The 13,666-nt window shown below is 38.5% G+C and overlaps 1 protein-coding gene across 1 annotated transcript in view; it reads left to right on the top strand.

Annotated features, from left to right (window-relative positions):
• The window catches only part of BRMS1L (BRMS1 like transcriptional repressor), a 30,048-nt gene extending 27,748 nt beyond the window's left edge, over positions 1-2,300 (top strand). Inside the window, exon 10 of the mRNA XM_077769209.1 lies at positions 689-2,300. Within this exon, the coding sequence (XP_077625335.1) occupies positions 689-806 (118 nt within the window). The 3' untranslated portion in view covers positions 807-2,300. The remainder of the gene's footprint in view (positions 1-688) is intronic.
• Positions 2,301-13,666: the final 11,366 nt, after the last annotated feature.

Here is a 13,666-nt window from a genome sequence, read left to right as displayed (position 1 = left end):
GAATTGCAATTTCATCTTTAAAGTTTTAGGATCCTGAGAACATTGTGTATAGTAACTTTTCTCATAGAAGCCCACTCAGCTAATTACTAGGTTTTACGTGATACCCCTAGATTCTTTGTTTTATCTTACTGCTTTTAAGACATTTTCCTTACTGCTTAGCATAAATGTGATTTTAAAAGAGATGACATAGTGTAAGAGGGTTAAACACAAATCTATTTTTAAAAATATTTCTACATACTAGATAAGTAGTGTCTGAAAAGAACCCATACAAGTACCATAGATGGTTTGATCCTGGGAATTAGGGTTTGGTGTTTGGAAGATTTCCTACAGCCAAGGCTGATCTGAATTGGAGGTATAATACTATATAGTTAGCGTTCTTAGTTCCACTGTGTGTTTTCTTAAGGGGGTGGGGCAGGAGGCTGGGGATGTCGTAAGAATGGTGTGCATTTAATAGTTCTAATAGTAAATATGACCAGTTTTATCAAGGAAAGAAAATACATTACTGAGTGTGATGGTTTTGCCAGCATGCCCTGCCGATAATTGCAGCGGCATTGTGGCAAATGACAATTATATACCCTAATCTACTCTTACAGTCTGGCTGTTTTGGTTTTATAACTAGTACTCTAAAATGAGTGGAGGAGGCGTATTGCGATTCATTCATTCCTTCCTTTTCTCCCCCCCTTTTTAGTGCTGTAATTACAACAATTAACCATGATGAAGTTTGGTTTAAGAGGCCCGATGGAAGCAAATCTAAGCTTTACATTTCACAGCTACAGAAAGGAAAATATTCAATTAAACATTCATAATCATGATTTAAGTGTTATCTAAAGCTACCTTATTAGTGTTATCAAGTGTGATGTGCCATGGGAGTTAAAAATGTATTCAATAACTTAATATTCTCATCAAATCATGAGAGACTGTATTTGTAGGTAGTTCTCTGAGTAGACCTCATATTGATATGTCAATGAGACAGTAATAAAAACTTAATCATGATCATTACATTTATTTGCCTTTTAGGTCCAATGACCAATAGGTGTATATGGTAGGGATTTCTTACTAAACTTTTTTCTTTGTTTTTAAAAAATATTATGCAAATCTGTCTTATCTTTAGTGAACTCTGTTGCTAAATGGCTAAATTTGTCTGCAGTTTCTTTCATTTTCCATATCTTTGTCACTCATTGTGTTTGTAAATAAGCCTCATAAAATGTTTCCTATAAATGGTTTGTACTGGTACATTAGTGTTAACTCAGAATTGAAATTAAACATATATACGTGAGTATGTATATATGGCATCATCAGCTACTTTAGAACTGATGGCCTTACTTTACAATCTTGTTTTACCCAACATTAAGCTATTGGGTCTGAATGCTAAAGGGAGCACTTTTGTAGACTAGCAGCTTTCCTTCTCCTCTTCCTTGATTGTACGGTGGTGACCTATTTTTACAAATTACACTTAATGTTAATTAGTAAAATTAGTGTCAAGTAATAACATGCTTCTACCTGTATTTCTTGTGAACCTTTAGAGGGCAGGTGTTTGTGCCTGGTATTTATGATGTGGTATATAAGTGGTGAATAGTAACTGACAGTATTGTGGTGCTTGCTGTACATGTCTGATCTTTTGAAACAGATTTTTAGTAAGCATTTTCCAGAGGCAAAGCTAGGTTCTTATCTTAATTTTATTCCTAGGGCATAGTAGACAGGGATAATTTTCTTGAATCTATTCCCAAGTTAATATTTTTATCTTTGGTGTTTCTACACTTTAAGGCCACTTGGTGCAATTTAGAAAGTATTGACCTCTCTTCCCTTAGCCACATTCAAAAATAATTTCTAAAACCTCAGGAAAAGTACAAAGAATTGAAGCCCTCAATATGGCAGCACAGTTGGCTGTAGTATATGTTAGGGTACAACCAAATCAAGTATTCCTGGTGGTCTTGTGCACTTTAATTTCTGTTACAATTTCTTCTGACTGAAGAGGATGAGGAAGAGAGCTACTCATTAACACTTAGGGCAGGAGTATCTGCTTTATTCCGTTTGTTTTCTTACTATTTTACCTCTACAAACATCTTCCTGTGCAGATCACTACTTCACAGTTGCCAAATGTTAAAATATTTGACTTCTGAATTTCGTTATCAGCGAAGTTATATATTTTGTTCTGTTTCTAATTAACCTTAGCAAATGTACATAATGCCATGATCCAATAGTATTTGACAGTACTTATGTATACAATGTTTCATAAGCATTTTTAATAAGATTTGTATTTTTAAATTTAGTATATAATAAAAAGATGTGTTTGAGTGTCATTTGTAGTGTCTTGAATTACAGATGCATGAGTCCTTTATTAGTTATAACCTGTCCACCTCTAAGAATGATTTGAGCCAATTTACATGAATAGATACATAGAGCTGGAGTGTTGAACCGATGTTTCTGCTTCCTTAAAGCACAATTCAGCCTCTGTTGGGGTATAAATATTCAAGATGGCCAAGTTATACTTAATTAAAAAATATGCATATATGTTATACACTAATAAACATGTATGGTATACGTTCCGAAATTCTAAATGGAAAATCTTTATGTCAAAAACTATGATTTAGTGCATTTACTTTCAAAACATATACAGCCTCTACAACTGTAATATTGACTATGATTCAGGTAAGCATATGTTCATCTATAATTAAAGTACCATGAAATATATTTTATTATTGGCAGTTTGCCATTAGACTCTGGTCAAAAAGTTTAGGAGGATTGTTAGAATCTGTGAAGTATGATTTATCAGTCGCTGCTGCTGTTATTGTTTATGATCATCCTCTGCCTTGGGATCAATTTATGGGCCTTTCTTGCCACTGCTCCCAGTATTTCATGTTCAGCTCACCCCTTTCTGCCATTTCCCATTTAAAAGGGATCCATCCATCACTAATCCATTGCATCATTAATAATGATGCACAAATACTAAAGCACACTCCTCACATTGGTAGCCAGAGCACTGAATACTTCCCATTACAGCCTTCCTCATGTCAAAGTTGTTCGGATATACATATTACCTATTGCTACTCAGAACTCAGACACCATTCTGAGAACCGCGTACACCTTACTGATATTTATTCAAAAAGAAGAACAAGGATGTTGGCTGTTATTTCCAAGGTTTCGTGTGTGGAGCCAGTATGTTCAGTACACTAAAACTGAACTAAAATGAACTTATAAGGTAAGAAAAGTGGATGCAGGATGAATATACTAGTTATGATTTATGTAGTCTCATGCCAAATTGGAATATAAACTATTTTAATTGCTATAGATAAGGAAATCTAAAATATTTTTTAAAAGAACATGAAAGATTAGAATGGGGTTAGAGAAAAACGTATGTTTCTTACATTCTTTATGGATGAACTGCAGGAATTGTGGCTGATAGGTCAGGTGGGATTCACTGAGGCAGTTTCCCTCATTGGGTCACTGTGGCCCAGTCTTGCCCTTTACTTCACAGGCCCAGAGACTTGAACTTTATCTATATAAACTTTATCTATCCTGTTATGAGCTGAATTGTGCCCCCCCTCCTCCACCCCCTCCACCAAATTCATATACTGAAGCATTACCCCCTGCACCTCAGAATGTACTGTATTTGAAGATAGGGTCCTTAGAGAGGTGATCGGTTAAAATGACATCATTTCAGGGTAGGCCCTATTCCAATCTGACTGATGTCCTTAGAAGAAGAGGAAATTTGGACATCAGATATGTGCACAGGGAGGAGACTCTGAGGATAGAGCAACGTAACTCCGTCAGCCAAGAAGAGACACCTCAGAAGAAACCAGACCTGCCGACACCTTGATCCTGGACTTTCACATCCAGCACTGTGAGGAAATAAGTTTGCGTTGTTTAAGCCGCCCAGTCTGTGTTGTCTCGTTATGGCAGCCCTGACAACCTGATACGTTCCCCCAAGGTGACAGCTCTGGGGGCGTCAGGCTGACTGACTCACAGGGGATTGAAGGGGCAGCCAAGTAAGTGTCAATTTAACCACTTAAATTGGGGAGTATAGCTGAGAAGGAAACCTGACTCCTCAAGTCAATTCTTTCCTTCTAGGAAAATCTGTGTAAAGCCACCTTGTGATCAGAAGATTTGTTCTGGTGAAACTCCACAGTCTCCAGTTCTCTGGTGAGGGCACCCAACTCTGGTATTGTGCTGGATACATTGCTATCCTCTTACGTTTAACTCTTCTTTTTCCTGGTGCCCTGCTGACCTAGATCTCTCCTCTGTTAATGGGCTGTGCAGGCCTCGTCCACTTTTCCCTTCTAAGTTCTTTCTATACCATAGGGTTTCTCCCATTCTGGCCAGTTTATTGGACTAGAGTGGACCCTGATGCATGGGCAGCCATTGATAGTACTTAATTTTTAATGCTTGCCATGCACCAGGAACTATGTTTAATGTATAAACAAAACATATTTGATACTTTTCATGTTTAAAACAAACTGAACATAATGTAAGAATTCTAATATGTTTACTCTTCATAAATTCATCCTGTAAGGAATTTCTGCTTATGAGATTTTTCACAAGGTATGAGAGGCAATATACTTGTATTTGGAGTGTTCTAAAACAGTTGCTTTTATCTCAAGTCACTAATCTTTCTGAAAAATGTGTGTTTATCTCTCTCCTTCCTTCGCCACCCACCCACCCACTCATCTCTCCATGCATCTATCCATCCATGTATCACTGGAAAGCAACTATAAGTCTAAAATTTCTTTGCTCCCAAACTTGAGCAAAGGCACATTTTATATTCAAGTAAGGTCAAGGGAAAAATTTATATAGTAACAGTCTTTGAAGTTTACTTTTCCTGCCCTTATCCATTTTCCTGTGTCTAATATGGGTCTGAGGTGGGTGACTTTGCTAGCACACTGTTATGCTCTCCTGAAGAGAGAAGTGTTGTTAATTCTAGTCTAGAAGCAGGCCACATGGAGGATTTCACCTCTACCAGAGAAGATTACAATTTGTGTCAAACTGCTTAGAAAACCAGATCCTTGAGCTGAGGCTAAATGACATCTTATATTAGAGGGATGTGAAAAGAAATATATTTCATTTATTATTGAAAGAACTTGAAAATGGCATTGTTGATAGCAGAAACAGTTAAGTGCTTTCACTTACTTGATGATAAACTTATGATTTTAGTACATTATATTTAAATACATTCATGAGCAATTGTACTTATTAAGGAAAGCTGATTTTTAAAAAAGACTTAAGGCCCAGTTTAAATTACTCATGGACTATGGCAGTTTTTCATTTTCATTTACACTCCTCGGTGTTAACTTATATTTTAAAACTTACATCTGTATTTATAATAACAGTATTCCCTACACAAGGGTCAACTTGGTTTGGATCTTTCCTACACATCCACGTGAGCTGCACCCTCTCATGCCCAAGGGTTCTTGTGTTCTTTGTCTCACTTCATCACAGTCACACAGTGGCCCTGTCTGATGTGGGTGCTTTATGAGCTGTTCAACAGGAGAACATCGAGGCCCAGCAGTGAGTGCCAGGCCTTCTCACATGTGCATTTGCAACTCTACCAGTACCTTTAGTTTTTATTCCTTGAATTTGTGGCGAAATTACAAAAGTTCATTATCATTTTTAAGGGGAAAACAGACTATGAAGCCCTGCTGTTTGTGATAAATGTTGCAAGGGTCAGAAAACCAACTTAAGAAAAATAGAAAAAGAGGAATTTATTAGAAGAGTCATGTAACACAAGGAAGATTGAGGTGCAGATGGGCTGTGGGCCAGCTGGAAGCAGGAAGTTCAATGCCAAGAAATTACGCATCTTCCATCCCTTCAGCTCCCTGTGTCATCTTTTCTCACAGCACAGGAAATTTAATTGCCTGTAGTTCTCAAACTTCCCGGTTTCAATATGAGAGGGAGACTGATTCTATCTCCACTGTTAGAGCTTGAGAGAGCCCAGCGAAGGGATCTAATTGGGGCAGCATGAGTTACATACCCACCTAGTCTAAACAACTGTGACCAAGACTGACAGAGCATGAGAAACATGGATACTCCTGTGGGAGCTACATGGTTGCGGGGAAAGCCTTTCTTGGAAAAAGTGGAACTGAAGTGCTCTGCAGGCAAAAGAATTGAGGTCCAGCAGGGAGTGTAAAAACAAAACAAAACAAAACAGTTCTGGGTTTTAGAAATAACATTTGCTATTGAGAAAAGCAGGAAACAAGACCAAATAGGTCATCACAATCATCCTTGTAAAATATACTAAAGGCTTGAATTAGGGTAACACCTGTGGCACAGGAGAAAAGGGTGATTTCAGAAAATGTTCCCGAGTTAAAATCTATAGGACTTGGTAATTAAATATAAGGGATCGAAATACATAAATAGCCTTTACACAGGATTTATCATGTCACAGGCACTGTTCTAAGCACATGGTATGTATTAATTCATTGAATCTTCCTCACAACCTTATGAAACATTAGGTGTCATTTTCATTTTCAGATGAGGACGTTGTGAGGCACACAATGGTTAAGAAATTGCCCATGGTCACACAGCTGGCAGAGTTCGCAGTTAGTCTTGCCCTGAAGTCCGTGAGTTTAATAACGTGCCTCAGCATCCCCAAGGTCTAAATTTGGGGCTGGGCCGGGGGGGAAGGAGTACAGTTGCGGCAGGGGAGGAAGGCAAAGAGATAATATTTGGGTTGTTTTTTTTTTTTATGTGTTAGGTTCATGTGACCAGATGGAAATGCCCAGCAGGTAACTTTGTTTTTTTTTTAAATTTTTTTAATGTTTTATTTATTTCTAGGAGAGAGAGAGAGACAGCGTGAGCAGGGGAGGGTCAGAGAGAGAGGGAGTCACAGACTGAAAGAGGCTGCAGGCTCCGAGCTGGCAGTCAGCACAGGGCCCGACGCGGGGCTCGAACCCACGAACCGCGAGATCATGACCTAAGCAAAAGTCGGACGCTTAACCGACTAAGCCACCCAGGCGCCCCAGCAGGTAACTTTTAATATATAACTTGGGTGAGGGCAGAGATTTAGATTTGGGATTGTCAGAGCACAAATGGTAGCTAGTTAAGGAAGAGAACAAAAACTAAGAGCTTGAAAGGATGGCTTATGCAACCGGAAGGAAAACCAACAATTAAAGATAAGGTAGAGGAATGACGATGAAAATTAATTATCACCAGAATCAGTGTTTCTGGTGATAAGGAGAAATAGGCATCCTTGTATACTGTTAGTAGGAGTGTAAATTAGTACAGTGTATTTGCAGGAAAATTTAGTAATACCTGATAAACTATAAAATCTCCCACCAGTTGAATAAGCAATATTACTTGAAATTTATGCTACAAGTATACTCTTTCCCGAGGTCAAAACTGTATGTCCAAGAGAATTCACTTCAACCTTGTTTGATAAGAGAGAAGAAAGAGGGAAGGAAAGGAGAAAATCTGTTTATCAGTTCCATACCGTGGAATTCCACCTGGTTGTTCCATAAAATGAATACCATGCGGTCATTAAAAAGGACGGGGGAGATCTATGCGGGCTGATACGGGATGATCCCCAAGACGTATTAGATTAGAAAAGAAAACAAGAAGTGCAGCCACATACACATGCTGTTCCTTTACTGTGAATAATAGGTCCCGCTGTGCCCTAGTTTATTTACGTAGCAGAAACATAACCGATAGAGGGCCAGAGTCTTGGAGAATCTTTTAAAGCTCAAAATGGAGGTAGAAAAAGGAAAGTCCAGAGACCCAGGTGAGGCCCAGGCGGCAGGTCTCAGGCAGAGTGGCGGGATGGAGCGGTAACCCGTCCTTGGGTGTCCTCCCCTGTTGGCGGTGGTGTGCAGACAGTGGGCTTGGGCCCTGACCGGTGCCGAGCAGCTGCAGCCGGAGCAGGGAGAGGAGAGTTCCCCCTGCGGTATGCCTGAGGAGCCCTGCAGTGGGTTTCTGACCCTTGCAACATTTATCACAAACACCAGGGCTTCATAGTCTGTTTTCATCTTTAAAATGACAATGAACTTTTGTAATTTCATCACAAATTCAAAGAATAAAAACTAAAGATATTGGTAGAGTTGCAAATACACATGTGAGAAGGAGGAAGCTAGGAACGGCCTGGCACTCACTGCTGGGCCTCGGTGTTCTGCTGTTGAACAGCAACAATCTCATAAAGCACCCACATCAGACAGGGCCGCTGTGTGACTGATGAAGTGAGACAAAGAGCACAAGACCTTCTCCTTCTCATAATCTTGTTTAGCTATAGATAGAAACAAGATCAGTCTGCAGACCACAAAAATACTAAACCTCCCCCCTACTGCTAATACGACTGGCTGCTGCTGCTTTATCAATGACATCTTTGGCCTCACTTCATTCCTCCTGTCTTATAAATATGATTAATTAAGACACCCAGTCATACAGTTGACCCCACTTCCTGACACTTCTTTGAACCCCACAAAAACTCCTTACACAATACAATCCTTTGAGTGCTTTTTAAAAAAGTTTATTTATTTTGAGAGAGAGAGTGTGTGTGTGTGAGGGGCAGAGAGAGAATCCGAAGCAGGCTCTGTGCTGTCAGCACAGGGCCCAACATGGGACTCTGAACTCCCAATCTGTGAGATCATGACCTGAGCCGAAACCAAGAGTCAGATGCTTGATGGACTGAACCACCAAGGTGTCCTTGTAAGTCGTTTTTTTAACACCTTTCTTAGACACCCACAGTTCCCTATGGTATGTGTTCTCCCTCACTGCAATGAGCAAGAGGCCCAGCTTGTTCAATTACAGGTATGTTCCTGGTGGTCTTTAACTAGAGGGCTAAAGACATGGAACATTTAAAACATTTTTTTGTTGTTGTTGAAGGGTTTTTATTAGATTTAACCTAAAGAACCTTAAGTATATTTTGGACAGTCTTCTGGGAGCTCCCAGTGTGTAATTGTAGTTATAATGACTGGTAAAACAAACTGTAGGCTTTGATTTTCAATTACATGTTATAAAAGAATCATAAAAGACAAGACAGAATGAAAGCATATTTCATGAAAGACATTTGTACTGCAATCTAAGAGAGCACTCTGCTTTCAAAACCAGAAAATAATGTTAATATTTCTGCTGTGTTAACCAGGGACTCTCTCCTAAAAATGTCAAAGCTGTACTACTAATGCATTTTGATTAAAACCTGAAGGTGGCAGTAAATTCCTAGAAAACTTAGGTACTTAGTTTAGAATTTGTATTTTTTCTTCTAATTATTCAAAATTGCATAGTGAGACTGCAGTTGCATTTAATTCTGCTGTGTACTAATTAAGGGATCTTCAGGAAGAAGATGAAGATCTAAAGAAGGATTATATTGTTATTACTGTTTACTGACTGAAAAGAAGTCACCGTGTAAAAGGCTTAGGAACATTGCAACGGATTATATGCTTTAGAGTTACTATAGAAACAAAGTATGTAATTAAATAAAAGGAAACATTAGAACTTTAATACAAGTCAAAGTGCTCTGAAAGGATGTGGCGTTAAATAGACAGTTTATATTTGCCTATGAAATTTATAACCTTGTTGGTAACCTTTGCCCCACACTTTCCCAATTTTATCCTCAACATTCTTAAAATAGAATTTTGTAAGGTTGTGTTTTTACCCAATGATATACTTATAATCAATATACTCTCTAGACTTATTAATCAGGAATGGCTTAACCAATAATTTAATATAGAGGATTTGTAAATAGCAAATTAATTAACATTAATTCATATTGGAAAATGAATTACTTTATTGATTTTTTAAGTTCTTTTAATGTTCATTTATTTTTGAGTGATGGAGAAAAAGAGAGAGAGAACGTGCACGAGCGAGACAGCATGAGCAGGGAAAGAGCAGAGAGAAAGGGAGACACAGAATCTGAAGCAGGCTCTAGGCTCCAACCTGTCACACAGAGCCCGACACGGGGCTTGAACTCAGAAACTGCGAGATCATGACCTGAGCCAAAGTCAGTTGCTTAACCAACTGTGCCACCCAGGAGTCCCTTTATTGATCTTTTATATAAAGATCTAGAACTAGATTGTTTAATAGTTTCTCCTCTTGAGGATAAACACTGTCTCTGGTACACTGAGTTATATCCAAAGTTATTGTGAGGTTTTAGTGACCTTAGTACCTAGGCACAAGATTATTAGAGCTTTGAAAATTAGGAACCATAAGATTTTTATAATCTTTCTAGAAAAAAGTTAAGCAAGTACTGTGTATATCATTGTGTAAATACACAAAGTAGTTAATTTTGTTGAGCAAGATATTTGGTATTTGATGTTGGTATTTTAAATATCTTCCTATGACTATGTTAATACACAAATAACTACTAGTTTAAAAAGAACTAAAATGGATGATTTAAATTTTCAGATGTTATTTCATTCCTCCATTTAATTTTGTTTAACTTTACTTTAAGGCTGTACTAGTAATAAAGTACTTTATTAACTTTGATAAATGCAAATTTAATTTTCATAAATCCAAGAATTTGTCTTTATTCTTCTTTACAATAATCTCTCTTAGGCAGTCTGAAATTTTACATAAAGACTGAAAGAGGATAGTTGTGAGTTTGTTTGTTTTGAGCAGGGAAAAATATGAAGTTAGAAGCATAGACACATGCCATATACTTATTCCAGAAATACTACACCTGTTCATAATAAAAATGTCCAAAACAGTGTAACAGTTATTTATTCCCAACAATTATATGTATTGCTGAAGCAAGCACTATTCTCAACAATTATAGATGACTAGTTCATTTCATCTTAAAATACTGTTTGGATTTGTTGTAATACTTAAAAACTTGTAGTAAAAACAAAACAGAACAAAACTGTAGACTCTGTATGACTTAGAGCTATTTTAACTTATGGTGTGTGAATTCCATTTTGTTAGGTGGAGAATATAATAGTAAATATTATACTATTTATACATAGAGAGTAACATAACATAGGGACTAAATAACTCCCTATGTGTTATCACCATCTTAAAAATATGTACCAACGGGGCGCCCTGGTGGGTCAGTCGGTTAAGTGTCTGACTTTGGCTCAGGTCATGATCACACGGTTTGTGGGTTTGAGCCCCACGTCGGGGTCTGGGCTGACGGCTAGCTCAGAGCCTGGAGCCTGCTTCAAGTTCTGTATCTCCCTCTCTCTCTGACCCTCCCCTGCTCACACTGTCTCTCTCTCTCTCTCTCTCAGAAATAAAAAACATTAAAAAATTTTAAAACATTGGTACCAGTGAGGCCTGCATTATTTTCTAATTGTTGACTAGTAGTGGTGGAAACTGGCTGCCAGCAGATGGCGCTTTGAGGTTTCTCTGTTAGAATTCCAGCACCTTGGTGGCTGAGGAGCGTAGACTGTTTGTCTTCAAACTGTTTTCCTAAGAGTGAAGACATTTCTAACATTTCTTAAGTCTCTTATGATTTGCTATCTAATTTTACAAACCCCTAGACCGTGTGGCAAGGGATGAGAAGGCTAGCTAAAAAATCCAGCAGCAGTTCCCCGCTGACTGCATGAGCAGGTGTATGAGAGAAGGCCCTATGGCGTGAAATTTGAGGGAGGCAGGAAACTCCCTGGCTTTTTTCTCCCAGCTCCTTTGAAACTCCAGCACCACTGTCAGTAGTTCTCTCCCAGAGATCTGTATGAAGCCCGGAAATAAAAGTATGTGGTTTTAAAACAGTCAATAAGAAAATGAACACCAGATGGAAAAGAGGGAGCCCAAGGCTGCAGTAGCCTTCTGGATGGCCAAGGGCAGCAGTTTCCGTACTTTTTGACAGGGTCACATGTCCTCGTACATTCATGTGTATGTACACACACATAGACAACACACACATCTAAAACAAAAATATCTTGAAGCAGTATTTACCCTTCTAATGTATGAAAGAGATGCGCATATAGTATTTGTTGCCTTTTTTAAAAAGTAGGTTCCGCGCCCAACGTGGGGCTTGAACTCAGGACCCTATGATCAAGAGGTGCATGCTCCACCAACTGAGCCAGCCAGACATCCTGAGATATATATAATTTTTATTTTTTATTATTTATTTATTTATTTATTTATTTATTTATTTATTTATTTTATTTCTGAGAGACAGAGAGAGAGAGAGACAGCGTGAGCAGGGGAGGTAAAAGAGAGAGGGAGACACAGAATCCAAAACAGGCTCCAGGCTCTGAGCTGGCTGTCAACACAGAGCCCGGCGCAGGGCTCAAGCTCATGAACCATGAGATCATGATCTAAGCCGAAGTTGGATGCCTAACCAACTGAGCCACCCAGGCACCCCTAATTTTTAAATAATCAAATAAAATACAGAAAATAAGTTCTAATGGGTTTTTCAAGGAAACTGGCAAAGTTGATTTGGAAATGTATGTGGAAGAACAAAAGGCTAAGTATAGTCAAAATGCTTCCAGAGAAGAAATGGAATTAAAGCTGAGCAGGATAGACAACACAGTTGAAGAAAAGAGAAGGTTCCGATTGAAGTGAAGTCTGACAATAGAACGAAGAAAAGCTCAGAAAACAAGCCAACATATTTTCTTTTAATTGTCACATGTTTATTTTTTCAGATCTATTTTTTTATATACATAATTTAAGGTCAAGTTAGCTAACATACAGTGATACAGTGTGCTCTTGGCTTCAAGAGTAGATTCCTGTGACTCATCATTTCCATAAGACACCCAGTGCTCATCCCAACAAGTGCCTTCCTCAATGCCCATCACCCATTTTCCCCTCCCCCTCTACCATCCCCTTCCACCCTCAGTTCTCTGTATTTAAAAGTCTCTTATGGGGCACCTGGGTGGCTCGGTTGAGCGTCTGGCTTCAGCTCAGGTCATGATCCTGTGGCTCATGGGTTCAAGTCCCACCTCAGGCTCTGTGCTGACAGCTCAGAGCCTGGAGTCTGCTTTAGATTCTGTGCTTCCCTCTCTCTCTGTCCCTCCACTGCTCACACTCTGTCTCTATCAAAAATAGATAAACATTTTTAAAAAGTTCTAAAACAAATCTCTACGGTTTGCCTCCTTTTTATTTGTAACTATATATTTTTTTCTTTCCCTTTCCCAATGATCTTTTGTTAAGTTTCTCAACTTCCATGTATGAGTAAAAACATATGATATCTATCTTTCTCTCAGTGATTTATTTCACTTAGCATATACCCTCCAGTTCCATCTACATTGCTGCAAATGGCAAGATTTCATTCTTTTTCATTGCCAAGTAGTATTCCTTTGTATATATATATCACATCTTCTTTATCCATTCATCAGTTGATGGACATTTGGGCTTTTTCCATTATTTAAGCCACCGTATTATTGAGCCCTACATGAAAACAACTAAAGAGAGAACTCTGTGATGTTAGAGGAGGTTTCCCTTACCTTGCTTAGTGTAGGTGGCCAGAAAAAAAACCATTTTTATATAAAAGTAACTAAGGGGTGCTTGGGTGACTCCATTGGTTAAGCATCCAACTTCAGCTCAGGTGATGATTTCACAACTCATGAGTTCGAGCTCTGCATTGGGGGTGTACTGACGGCTCAGAGCCTGGAGCCTGCTTTGGATTTGGTGTCTCCCTCTCTCTCTACCCTGAATAAACATTTAAAAAATTTAAAAAATAACTAAAAAGCATTAAGGTCAAGTTCTGTACAAAGTTATTATGATAAAAAGAGAAAGAGAAGTACACTACTGTTTCCACGCCAGAAAGACATGCCCACAATACAGATAAGAACTATCATCTGTT

The sequence above is a fragment of the Crocuta crocuta genome, unplaced genomic scaffold, assembly GCF_008692635.1.
Source record: "Crocuta crocuta isolate KB4526 unplaced genomic scaffold, BGI_CrCroc_1.0 scaffold65, whole genome shotgun sequence".
In the NCBI taxonomy this organism is placed as follows: Eukaryota; Metazoa; Chordata; class Mammalia; order Carnivora; family Hyaenidae; genus Crocuta; species Crocuta crocuta.
This window is presented reverse-complemented; position numbering and strand designations above follow the sequence as displayed.